Source organism: Penicillium atrosanguineum (genome assembly GCF_028827265.1).
Source record: "Penicillium atrosanguineum strain IBT 20685 chromosome Unknown utg000005l_segment0_segment0, whole genome shotgun sequence".
Classification (NCBI taxonomy): Eukaryota; Fungi; Ascomycota; class Eurotiomycetes; order Eurotiales; family Aspergillaceae; genus Penicillium; species Penicillium atrosanguineum.
This window is the reverse complement of record NW_026623137.1, coordinates 1,041,899-1,054,440: the sequence shown is the minus strand read 5'-3', so window position 1 is coordinate 1,054,440 and position 12,542 is coordinate 1,041,899. Positions and strand designations below refer to the sequence as shown.

Sequence of the window (12,542 nt, the reverse complement as noted above, 5' to 3'; positions counted from 1 at the left end):
GCACAATGCGATCCCAGATACTCGAATTCACAAAGAGGATGATGGATGACGCTAGATTATAGGTGGATAGACGTTTGCTAGCCGAGTTCGACCGACCTTGGGAGTGGGCTTGGGGGGAGGACGAGCAGACTCGGATGAGGATGGAGAGCAATGTAGACACACCTAACATAGACCAGACCGATTTCACCAGAGTCGCACGTCTTCAGGCGGTCCAGGACGAGGTCGGGGAACGATCGATGGGTTCGGTCGAGGGCGTGGGCGAGGGGATTGTCGTCTACGAAGCGCAGCGGCTATGTCAGCGGTGACTCCAGTAGGCGAGATGAGGCAGAAGGCAGAAGGCAGAAGGCGGAGGTAGAAAAGTAGGACCAGAAATAGAAACACATACCTGACTGTGTAGAGCAAGTTGTCGTGAAAGTGTTGGATGGGCGAAGGTTAGAAGGTTGAGGTGGGTGAGTACGATGGTTTCACCTAAAGCGAGAAAACGGCCTGCCTGGGTCGGTGACATGGCGGTTTGCGCTTCCGGCGCCCGCCATAGCAGCCGTCACATTCCCATTTTACATCGCAAAGCTTCTATCAGGCTTGAAAATTCATCCTAGCTATTTTGTATTCCATCTAGAAGTAAATCCGTGGCAACCTGACCTCTATCATCCAGGACCGGGCATTTCGCAATGCGCAATGCTGTCGCAACCCGAATGCCATTGCGCCAAGCGCTCTGTCTAACCACAGCGAGCAGTATTGATGGAAAATAGACTCGAAATAGTCTGCGATACGATGTATGCGCTACTTTGTATATTTAGGGGGGTGGACAACAGCATCTGTTGAGCAGCGCACAGCAGGTACTTTGTCGCCTCCCCCTCGAATGACTCCGGTGGACATTGGGACCAAAGACGAACAGCAATGGAATGAACTACGTGATATCCCTTCTCGAACTACTACTATGGCTTTTTACGGACCTCGCGCTGATGAGAAATGGTTGTCGCACATTGGCGACGGTGGACAGCACGCATGCGACTCCGCCTATCCTTGTCGCATGGTAGATCCAAGGCGCCCGAGAAGAGAGTCTAGAATCTGCGACAAGCCTCGTGCCGTAGCAGATGCGATGGAGGACAATCGCGGGGTGCAGATGCAGGACGTAGAGGACATCTAGAAGACGGAATGGAGCCAGGAGCAGCAGCAGATGTCGCGCAAAGACCCGAACACCATCACGAACATCCTCGAAACAAAACTATGAATAGAGAGCCAGTGCGATCATCGCATGACCGTCGTCACGGCGTGTTTCGCATGATCTGCGGGCTGAGTTTACCCCTCCTCTCGGGAACTACGTAGGTGCAAAAAAGGGATTCCCGTTACATGGAATTTCAGTTGGAACCTTGCAGACCACCGAGTACCCGGGGGTCCTCGAGCATTCTGCGAAATTGGTGCAGGAACGTGGACTATTGGATTGAATGGTCCAGAATTGCCGGTGGGAACGTGCGTTTACAAAATGGGCTCCAGACCGACAGTTTACACAGGATCAACGATAGCCAGTCAGGGTCCCCAAACTAGATTGTGCGAGACCCCCGCACGGCGCCCTCGGAGCGGGTAAAGCGATGCCCAACTGGTCGCAATGATGGGCGAGTTCGGATGCGCTTCGGCTGATCAAAAGCTGCCAAACGTTTACCGCTCGATCCGGTGCTGGCGGTGTGGGTCACGTGGGTCCGCGTGCTAGCGCGTCCGGGACCACTTTCTAGTGAAAGTGGCGATTGCGCCTACACCGATCGAGATTTTGGCTTCTTTCTGATCGGGATTCTTTCGTGAGGTGATCAAGTTGTCCAGGACAGATTTTTGCAAATCAGAACGAAATGGCGGGGCTGTGGTGCACCAAATTGCTTAAATCCGCCGGTGGAGGGAGACGTGACGATAAGATGATAACGTCATAGATAAGCCGATAAGACTGTTTCTAGGACCGCCGGAATGCTGACATAAGACTGTCAAACAGTGCAAAGGTTGAGCCCCTAGCGTATTGTGGTAACGGTACAGTAAGATGGTACTGAACTCTTCATGATCTGCAGAGGCTTCATCGGGCTAGGCGGAAGCGATTCATTCAGAAAAGGCTCGAACGAACATCTCAACGCTATATTACTTTGAATGAGTGGTTTGTACACCATTTCGATTGCGTGTTGTGCGAGTGTGACAGCAAGCTCCACCGTGGTGATTCCCCGGGCGACCCTTGTAACACGATTACAGCGTTCCAAGGTGAGGCCTGCGGCATTCGACTGTTTGTTTTGCCCCAGTGGTCCAATCAGACGCCAGGGGCCCACTCGCACCTTGCTCATCCTCAACGAGCAAAACGTAAACAATTCCTCTCTTTCTTCTTCTCATCTACAACTCGACAACACTCTGCAACTCGCCATTATGGATGCGAAGGTACGTGTTACTCTGTCTTGCGCGACTACTTTGGTTTCCTCAACTTGAATTGCTTCTCCCCTTGTGTCGTGTTTGGTGTACATGTGCCTGGACTCGACATACTTCACGTTGTCGCAGGCAAGCAACCATTGTTCCGTTCCAACGCTGACTTGTCTATAGCCACAGCGTATTCGCGTCCGCGGGGATGAGAACATGCCGCCTACCACCTTCCAGGCCGGCAAGACCATTCACCAGCGCAACAAGTCCACTCCGGCGTTGAGCGCCATGGCCTTAAGCGCGAAGAATGGTGCTCGTCGCGCCTTTGGTGACGTGAGTAACACCAAGGACGTGAACCGTGCTAGCCGTGATGACTTGGCTCTGGGCAAGCCTGCCACGAAGCAGGACGTCAAGCCTGTCCTCTCCCAGCCTGCCCAACGTCCTATGTCAATGTCCGGTCTGAAAGGGGTTCTGAATACTGTGACTGCGAAGCCGTCCAATCCTGCTGGAAAGGCTCAACCGACAGTGAAGAGTAACAATAAGCGCAACAATGTCATCTTTCGTGATCAACTCGAACCCGTTGTCGAAAAACCAACAACCAAAGAAACTGCCACCGTCAAGGAATCATCCAAGGAAAACATTTACGAAGAATGGAGACGCGATCTTGCACGAACTGAAACTGCCCCAACACAAATCGACGCCGATAAAGTTGCATGGATGGAGGAACAGAACCTCAAGGAGGAAGCCGCTCGCGAAGCGTATCTCGATCAGGGTCGTACCTCTCCGATCTACTCAGATACCACCATCTCCGATACGGAGGAGTCCAAGGAAGACTTGAAGGATGAGGTCAAGATTGATCTAAAGAACGTTGCAGAGGTCACTCCGGAGCCTGAAGTTGAAGTGGAGGAGTGGGAGGATGCAGAGGAGGACCATGCACCTGCTTTCCACTCGCGCACCGAGAACACCACTGGCGGCTCAACCACCATAATTTACCCTAAGATCACGGCAATCACCAAGCGTGAGATGCTGCGCGCAAAGGAGATGGTCGAATCCGCCCGCACAGAGGAAGATATCCTGGAAGACTTCTATGACTCCAGTATGGTTGCGGAGTACAGCAGCGAGATCTTCCTCCACTTGCGGACTAAGGAAGTAAGTCATTTCCATGTTTGACATGAACGTACATGTTGCTAATTCAACCCACATAGATCTCCATGCTTCCCACTGCCGACTACATGACAAACCAGGCCGAGATTCAGTGGAGTATGCGCTCCGTCCTCATGGACTGGCTTGTCCAGGTGCACTTCCGCTTTGCCTTGCTGCCCGAGACTCTCTTCCTCTGTGTGAACTACATCGACCGATTCCTCTCTCGCAAGATTGTATCTCTTGGTAAGCTCCAGCTGGTTGGTGCCACAGCCATCTTCATCGCCGCCAAGTATGAAGAGATCACCGCCCCCTCTGTCCAGGAGATCGTCTATATGGTTGACGGTGGCTACACTGTTGACGAGATCCTGAAGGCTGAGCGCTTCATGCTCACAATCCTTAACTTTGACCTTGGCTGGCCCGGTCCCATGAGCTTCCTTCGCCGTATCAGCAAGGCTGACGACTACGATCTTGAGACCCGCACAGTGGCCAAGTACTTCCTGGAGCTCACCATCATGGATGAGCGCTTTGTTTCCACCCCTCCCAGCTTTGCCTCTGCCGGGGCTCACTGCCTGGCTCGACAAGTCCTGGGCAAAGGATACTGGGTACGCTTCTTCCTCTTGCCATTGCTTCTCCTTGTGCTAACCTTTGCTCCTTATGATAGACACCCGCACACGCTTTCTACAGTGGTTACCTCTATGAACAGCTTATTCCTGTGATGACCACGATGATGGAGTGCTGTGAAGACCCTCAGCGTCACCACCAAGCGATCTTCGAAAAGTACTCTGATCGCCGCTTTAAGCGCGCTTCTCTTTACGTTGAAGCCGAGATGAAGAGAGGCTTTAAGCTTCTTCCTATGGTATCCCTCAAGGACGTTGATCGTCTCGAGGGTTTTGCCAACTACTGAATTCTTTCCATCCAACTGAGCCAGCCACGATGATGGCTCATGCATGACCAACCACGCTCTTTACCTCGTTTCATTTTTCAATTCATCATTTGCTTTCTGGGTACGGACGGCTTCGGAGCGAATGCGGAAACTGGGTATCAACAGGCGCTTCTTTTTTTTTCCTTTTTTCTTTTTTTTCTTTCTGCCTTACACTCCTCACGATATCGGGATGACTAGACGCCATGTTCCGGATGCGAGGATTTCAACGGTCGGCAGGCGTTACGCGCATGGGGTATGCTTTTTCTTGGCGTCATTAATTCCTCTTTCTTCTTTTCCATTTTACCCCCATGACGATACATACTTTTTCTGCGATGAGCACTTGCGCATTTGATTTTCGGCTCGACTTCCACGGGGGCAGCCCTAATGACGGTCCTTTCTGACCTGTTTTCTTGCACATCGTATGCCACATACGATCCCTTGACCGAGTACACATGCATCTATTCCTAGCGATTCTTATTGCTAAACGATATTGCATAAGTAATAGTTTTAGGGAATCAAGAGTTATGGCAGCACTTTTCCCTGACCTAATAGATCGTACTCAACACGCTAAACCAATTCCAAAGTGTATGAATTCTTCGAAAAACAGCTGCTATAAACCCTGATGACATCACTGCAACCTCCAGCTCTACGGTTTAGCTCAATACCGCATTGGCCTTCCCCGGATCGGCTGTCAAAAATCCCCATACTCCCCGCTGGAACCAAGTTCCCGACATCCTGGAATTTAAATTCCGGACAAGACCTCTCTACATAAGCTTCTCAATCGTCCCTACTTGCACAAACCTATCAATACTTATCCTTGAAATCATCTAGTCCACAACCATGGCAGAAGTACCTACAATCCGCTGGGGTATCGTTGGTAAGTCACCTTCCCCCCGGGCATGAAACAACAAGCCCTAACCCCCCCACCCCCGCAGCAACGGGCATGATATCCTCCTGGTTCGTCGAAGACCTAGTCCTCGACCGACCAGACGCCCCAGTAAAGCACATAATCCAAGCTATCGGCTCTTCGGCCCTCGAAAAAGGCCAATCCTTCGTCTCAAAGTACTGCCCAAACAGCACACCCACCATCTACGCCTCCTACGAAGAAGTCTACAACGACCCATCCGTCGACATTATCTACATCGGCACCCCCCACGCCTTCCATAAAAGGAACTGCCTCGATGCCATCGCCGCCGGAAAACCAGTCCTCTGTGAGAAATCATTTACCATAAATGCCGCCGAAGCAAAAGAAGTCTTCAAAGCCGCCGCGGATAGAAACGTCTACGTCCACGAAGCCATGTGGCTCCGCCACCGCCCTCTCGTCCACAACTTAAGAAAACTCCTCTTCGAGAAGAAAATTATCGGCGATGTTTTCCGCTCGTACATTGATTTTGGAATGGAGGTCGATATCCCTAGTCTACCGTCTACGTCGCGGTATAAGGATCTAGCACTAGGCGCAGGCTCACTTCTTGATATTGGGCTCTACTCGCTTACGTGGGCTATGCTTACCCTTGACGCCGGCATGCCTGGGAATTCGGAGAAGCCGAAGGTTCAGGCTTCGCAGACGCATCTCCATGGTGTGGAGGTTACGTCCAGTATCTTGTTGGAGTATCCGTCTACGGGTAGACATGGTATTGCGCTGTCTACGACTATGGGGCCTGGGCATCCGAATTGTTTTGGACGGGTTAGTGGGACGGGTGGGTATGTTGAGCTTGAAGGGGTTCAGCCTTCGCATCCGGTTTCTTTTACGGTGTTTAGGAAGGATGAGAATGGGGAGATTCCGGTAAAGGGGGAGACATTTGATTTCCCGAGAGTTGGAAGGGGGTTCATCTATGAGGCGGATAATACGGCGTTGGATGTGCTTGCTGGGAGGAAGGAGAATGCGTTGGTGCCGTGGTCTGAGACTATAAGGGTTATGGAGCTGATGGATGAGATTCGGAGGCAGGGTGGGACGGTTTATCCTGTTGATAGAGTATAGGATGGGTTCATATTGGTGTTTGATGCTATGTATTAGTCTGGCTAGTCCAGCTGATATTCCGTCTGACTTGTGATCGCTACGGATATCCCTTATACAAAATCTTGGTATCCTTGTTCTTCATACCTTCTTCAAGACATCAAGCAATCTAATTGACTTCCAGATACCAACCTGCTTGATCTTTCAATTATGGTTCGAATGGCGATGGTGATCAAAGATGAGGGAGAGAGAAGGGAGAAAGGGAGGGCGTTATCATTCAAACTAGGTCGTCCGACTATTGCCAATCCTCCCAATTTCCTAGCGATTATACGCAGCGGTCGTAGGTGGAGGTCCTACCGAGTCGGGCTCGCGGTTGAATTGATGGACTTGTTCGATGATGATCTTATGACTCTGGACCCGCATCTCTGGGCCAAGCCACTTTTACTATTCAGGATGTCTCAACCTCAATTCTTTCAACCTTTGATCGCAATTTGTCAGAGTATGCGACGAGTGCTCTTCGGCATACTACGATTTCCAACGCATATGCCATAGGCGATGCCGCTGATATTGACGGCGCAAGTCTTCCAATGACTGCAGAGGTTGCTGTGCAGAAGGCTACTTACCTGTCTCACCTTCTCAATTGAAGATCGGAAGAATCGCCTTTCAAATACACCTAATGTGCACTATTCACGTATGCTGAAGCCTGGGATGGAGTGTTTCAAGGAAAAAGGCGAGTTGAATATACAGCATATGGAGTTTGGTAGAGTTGAAGAGCAGGTAATATCCTGTGGATACGATCCTGGAGACGAGAATCCAAGATCTGCTCGGCTTAGGTGATGGAATATCTTCGATGCACAGCGTTGATGGTGTTATCTTAATTCTCCATTTCTTTCTCGTCATGTCTACCTTACGTTTACCTTTTTCTCTTCCATTCTTGCCTTTATGTCCTACACACCATTTCCCGCCAACGCCGGGCTCAGCATCATGAGGGATTTGCTCAAGCCTCAACTTCCTGAACATCGAACCACTATCATTTCAAATAACCTCCCTTTTCACCGTTCGACAATGCCGAACTCATCCATCATCAACACCCCATTAAGCTCTCAGTTGACCTACCCAGGTGACTTCGAGGCATCTCCGCCGTATGCGCCCAATATGCCTCGATTCATAAATCGTGACGAGCGACTCAGGTTCGAGCAGTACGGGCCCTGTTTCGTCTCTAGATAGGAAAAATGACTAATCTCACACAGGAGGCAAATGGCCGAGCGAGTCTTCGGCGGTCCGCTCGCCAACCCCATGGGTCAAGATCAAGACCTCATTCACTGGTCCTGCTGGGTCTGGGGTATGGCCGGCTCTGCCTTCGATGGCATGACGATCAGCATGCAGCTGTCTTTCCCCAGCAGTAAGCGAGCTGACGAGGGTAACTTTGATCTCTCACTGACGGCGGTCTGCAGACTATCCCTACGTACCTCCCATCTGCATCATCCATGCTCTCCTACCCCACCCTCATATTGATGATATGAACAGACTGTGGTCTCGGGTCCTTAGTGGTCCTTACTGGGACCCAGAGATGACAGTTGATATGGTGCTTCAGCACGTGAGACTCGTTCTTCGGCACACATGTCCCCACAACTCGCCGTGTATTCTGTGATGGTTCATGAGAATCAAGAAGAAAATAGGAAGTTGCAATGGACTTCACAATAGGGAACAGGTCTTCGATAGCGTGATTTGGTGGAGAAATCGGGTTGGATTTTCATGCATTTGAGATCGTGGTTTTGGCTTGATAGGCAGTTTCCACTCTCTCCCGTTAAGTCCATGGACGAACTGATCTATATTCAGCGAAGTATCTCCGTAGAAAGAGACACTCGTAAGGAAGATTTTACGCGAGTAACGCCCGTCTAGATTCTCATGCACGCTTTTATTCCAAGATTATCTATCGAATCCACGCTCTATGCCCTAAACCCCATCTAAAATCCTATAAAGGCCCTTCAAAGCCACATGCAATCACTGATCAAGCCCATTGAACTCAATCAGCCTCTTCACGGCCTCAATGACCTTGTCACCGGCCTCAGAAGCAGACCCAACAGCCGGGTTATCTATACGCTCTTGCAGCGCCTCATCTAACATAGTGCGGAGTCGCGAGACCAAGACACCGATGCGGGCCCAGCCGCGCAGTCGGAGCCAGCCGTCCACGACCAAGCCGCGGCCCATCGTGTCGAGTGTGATAGAGCCGCAGAATAGAAGGAGGGAGTATGCGTTGAATGCTGGAAACATCGTTAGCGAAGAAATTGGAATGGCAAGTGGAAGGGCTTACGGGTAAGATCACGGATGAAGACCTTGCTTGTCGCCATCTTGGTAAAGTAGCTCAGATAAGCCGAAGCATTGGGATATCCCTGAGCAGAGAAAAGGATGGAGCTCGGGTGAATAAAGACACGCCCGTTATCCTGGTTGAAGTACTTGATGGTACGGGCGTCGGGGTCAACCTCCACAGTACCAGTCACGGAACTAGCAAATTTCTTATCCGGGAACGAGATCTGTGCAACTTGGGGCTGGAAAGCACCTGCGATCAGGGCCCGGAGGAGGTTCCGGTTGGAAGAGTTGCGGTTCCAGGCCGGTGCTGCGTCTGTGTATTCTACTGGCAGAATACCTGCATCCTTGAGAGATGTGACAAACTGGGCTCTGTTCGATGAGATATCGCGCAGAGTCTGGTGGGAGAGGAAGTTCGCTCCGCACCATGACTGGGATTGCCAATGGCCTTGGGAGCGGGTTCGTTCAGACCACGCTTGGTAGGCTGATAAATCAGTCATCAGATCACCGTCGCCAGGGCGTGAGAAGCTTGCCTTAGCGGCGTCGGCCTCTTCGCGTCTGTCGCGAGGTGAGACGAATGGACTTTTGACTGTGAGGATTGCCGCAACAGTGAGACAGGATTCCATACAGCTGAAGATCGAGCCGTAGATCATCAGCTTCGCGCACCGCAGATCGGCTGGGATCATGGACAGATACCGACCCAGTGCTGTCAGTCGGCTGTGATCCATGGCTCCAACCTTGTGCAGGAAGTTGAGAGCACCTTCAACAGCGATGCTTTCTGGCGGCGTGATTGTGTTTGCGAGGAAGTTGGCGACGTCGTCGATACCCTTCATGGATTTCACAGACAGACAAAGCTGCTCAAGAGGCACGCGACGAATCTCAGGATCGGGTCGCTGTGCCATGTTGGACTCGGCCTTGCGAGTGTACAGCTTGTAGCAAATACCTGCCCGCACACGACCTGCACGACCACGACGCTGCTTACAAGCCGCTTGAGATGCCCATACTTCCTGAAGACGGACCATGTTGTCTTTGGGATCGTAGCTGGTTTCTTTGACTCGGCCTGTGTCAATGACAGCAACAACATCCTCAATGGTAATGGATGTCTCAGCAACGTTGGTGGCAGCAATGATCTTTCTTTTGCCCCTGGGTGGGCTCTGGAAGACACGTTTCTGCTCGGCTGGGAGTAAAGAGGCATGCAGTGGCAATGCATGAGCATTGGGCATTCTCCTGACTGCAGTCAGACATCTTTCGATCTCCATTGTGCCTGGTAAGAAGATCAGAATTCCTCCTGGTCGCTCTCCTAATTGCGCATCGATGTATCGGACTGTCGATGCGATCAAGTCATAGTTAATTCCCATGCCAACACTCCGCAGGGCTTTGCCTAGAGATTCCTCGCCGCGAGGAGCATCCCAGTTCTCATCCATGTCCTCGCCAAGTTCAGGAGCGAATCCAGTGTCCCGAATGACATCGTCCAAGTAATAGTCATCAACAGGGTATGTCCGACCAGGGATATTGACATGACCAACGTTCTTACGACCACCAAAGTAGTTCATAAAAACTTCAGCATCCAAGGTAGCACTCATAAGAATGACCTTCAGATCTTTACGGTAGCGCAGAACATCCCGCAGCAGAGCCAAGAGGAAATCTGTATCAAGACTGCGTTCGTGAACCTCATCAACCACCACATGAGACACATCAGCGAGTGAGCTGGCAACATTTCCGTCGGCATCACCTCCAGACTGGATCCGGCGTAACAGTACACCAGTAGTCACAAACGTGATCTTCGTAGCACCTTGCTTCAATTTCGACTCGCCTCGAATAATGTATCCAACCTCATCACCGACTGTTGAGCAACGCTCATCGCTGACTCGATCAGCAAGACCCAGAGCCGAAATCCTTCGAGGCTGAGTACAAATAATGTTCGCAGCACCTCCCAATCCCCGCTGGATCATGTCATCTAGGACGAACTGTACGGACTGTGTACTCTTACCGCTACCAGTTTCACCAGAGATAATAGTGACCTGATGAGCGTCCACGGCATCGATGATGGCTTCCTGGGTGTTCCAGGCAGGTAGAGATTGCCGTTTACGACACATATCGATCTGCGCGGCGGTAGACTGCTTGGCTTGCCATGCTTCTTTCATCGATGTACCCTGAGGCGTATAAGGCTTCCAGTCGATGCCTCTCCGCTGCTTGCGATTATTGCGCAAGGGGGTTTTCCGGGTCTCTGGTGCAGAAGAGGCAGTGACTGCAGAAATCTCGCGCAACTTTCCGGGATTCTCTGTGACCGCAGGCAGATTGAACTCCAACCAGTCCATGATGTTGAAAACCATTGACTCGCCAGAGAAATTCTCTTCGGCATGCTGAACTGCTCGGCGAATGGCGCTGAGCCGAATATAGGCTGGGATTCCCTTTGCCAGGATCGATATGACCGGAGGTACCGTGGGGTAATGAGAAGAAGGCTCCTGGAAGCGGAACACTGTATTCTCCGGAACCCCTGAGGCCTCACTCTGGATTTCACAGACTCTGGCTGAGACACGAGAGTACCGCTCGCCAAAGATGGCTTCGAGTGTGTCTTGCTCCTCCGCCCACGCTCCCGCATCACCGTCGAGTATCGATGCAGAGCTAAATTCTGATCCGTGTGTCAAAGTACCCTGTAAATGCTCTGCAGCCGCAAGTTCCTCACCACCCTTGCTGTCCAATATTTGAGAACAGAGATCAACAGGATAGCCAATTGAGGCCAGTCGCTTGATCTTGGCCTCTCGGGCCAAGTCCTGCTGGGCAAGACTGACACCGGCGGAATATCCCTCGGGCAGAGACCACCGAGGCAGATCATCCTCGGGAACATAGACTAGCAGCCACTCTAGCACTTCCTCGCGGTCTTTACATTCAGTAACAGCCTCTTCAACATGGCTGCGCCGGAATCCCAAGCGCGAGAACTCCTCCACAATCGCCTTAGCATCGCTTTCAGGGATCTTGACATTGTAAGCATTCCATACGGTGTGTTGGCGCAAGAGACCCTCGATCTCTCGTCGAATGCGATTGCCCATGTCCACTTTGGGCGCCTGTGACCAGATCCTCTTGCTCTGTTTATCACCACCTCCCAGACCAAGATCTGAAGACGAGGCCTTGTCCTTAGCCTGAGCTTTTAGTCGCTCCGCCCTCTTCTTCTCCAAGTCGGCGGCCGCGGCCTCTCGTTCCTGCTTGGCTAAGAAAGGGTCCGCCTCGTATAGCCAGCCTTTGCCCTCTTTGGTATCGGCAGTCTTGATATCCGCGAACTCCTCCTTCCAAAGCTTTTTATAGGTAGGCGGGAACATCATATGGAGGTTGCGCATGTTGCAGACGCGGAAGAGGGCAAACGCCGCAGCGAAATGACGGGCCTCGAGCGCAGTGGGTTGCATACCCAGGTCCTTATGAGACGGCGGTAGTTTCATGGGAGGAAGAACGATCAACTCCTTGGTCTTGGGATCGACTTTCTTCAGCGTCACAGCGGAGATATAGCCTTCGCGGCTTTGGTTCTGCAATTGTCGCAATTCCTTATTAGCGCTTGGTCACGGTTGAGTGTTAGGATACGGCTTTACCATGCTGTACTCAGGTCTCTCCCATTTCTGCTTCTGACAATGCTCGGAGAGCATGTTGACTGGCAATTTGCCGGTCCATGATGCGCCGCCAATCACCTCCTTCACGGACGGCTTCTTGGGCTCCTCCGTTACGGGCTTCTTATCAGCCTGCGCCGCGGCAGTTGCGGCAGCTTTGGCCTCTTTGGCCTCTTTGGCCTGCTTTGTGCCCGGCTTGGGGCCTCCAGGAGCAGATGGTTTCTTCTTGGGGCCCATT

General features: G+C 51.7%; 4 protein-coding genes across 4 annotated transcripts; 3 read left to right on the top strand and 1 right to left on the bottom strand.

Moving 5' to 3' along the window:
- Nucleotides 1–2,394: 2,394 nt before the first annotated feature.
- N7443_006646 (cyclin family protein) lies at nt 2,395–4,429 on the top strand (the record flags this gene model as incomplete). Its single annotated transcript, XM_056886702.1, has 4 exons — nt 2,395–2,406; nt 2,566–3,531; nt 3,588–4,127; nt 4,187–4,429. The coding sequence occupies 4 exons, from the start codon at nt 2,395–2,397 to the stop codon at nt 4,427–4,429; spliced, it is 1,761 nt and encodes a 586-aa protein (XP_056740351.1).
- An 858-nt stretch (nt 4,430–5,287) lies between these two features.
- On the top strand, nt 5,288–6,425 carry N7443_006645 (Gfo/Idh/MocA family protein; the record flags this gene model as incomplete). Its single annotated transcript, XM_056886701.1, has 2 exons — nt 5,288–5,324; nt 5,383–6,425. 2 exons carry the CDS (start codon nt 5,288–5,290, stop codon nt 6,423–6,425), a joined length of 1,080 nt encoding a protein of 359 aa, XP_056740350.1.
- Nucleotides 6,426–7,466: 1,041 nt separating this feature from the next.
- Nucleotides 7,467–8,052, top strand: N7443_006644 (ubiquitin-conjugating enzyme E2 variant; the record flags this gene model as incomplete). Its single annotated transcript, XM_056886700.1, has 3 exons — nt 7,467–7,600; nt 7,652–7,803; nt 7,856–8,052. The coding sequence occupies 3 exons, from the start codon at nt 7,467–7,469 to the stop codon at nt 8,050–8,052; spliced, it is 483 nt and encodes a 160-aa protein (XP_056740349.1).
- A 353-nt stretch (nt 8,053–8,405) lies between these two features.
- Nucleotides 8,406–12,541, bottom strand: N7443_006643 (RNA helicase; the record flags this gene model as incomplete). The annotated part of the gene is made up of 3 exons (XM_056886699.1): nt 8,406–8,665; nt 8,716–12,226; nt 12,290–12,541. 3 exons carry the CDS (start codon nt 12,539–12,541, stop codon nt 8,406–8,408), a joined length of 4,023 nt encoding a protein of 1,340 aa, XP_056740348.1.
- Between the last annotated feature and the right edge of the window lies 1 nt (nt 12,542).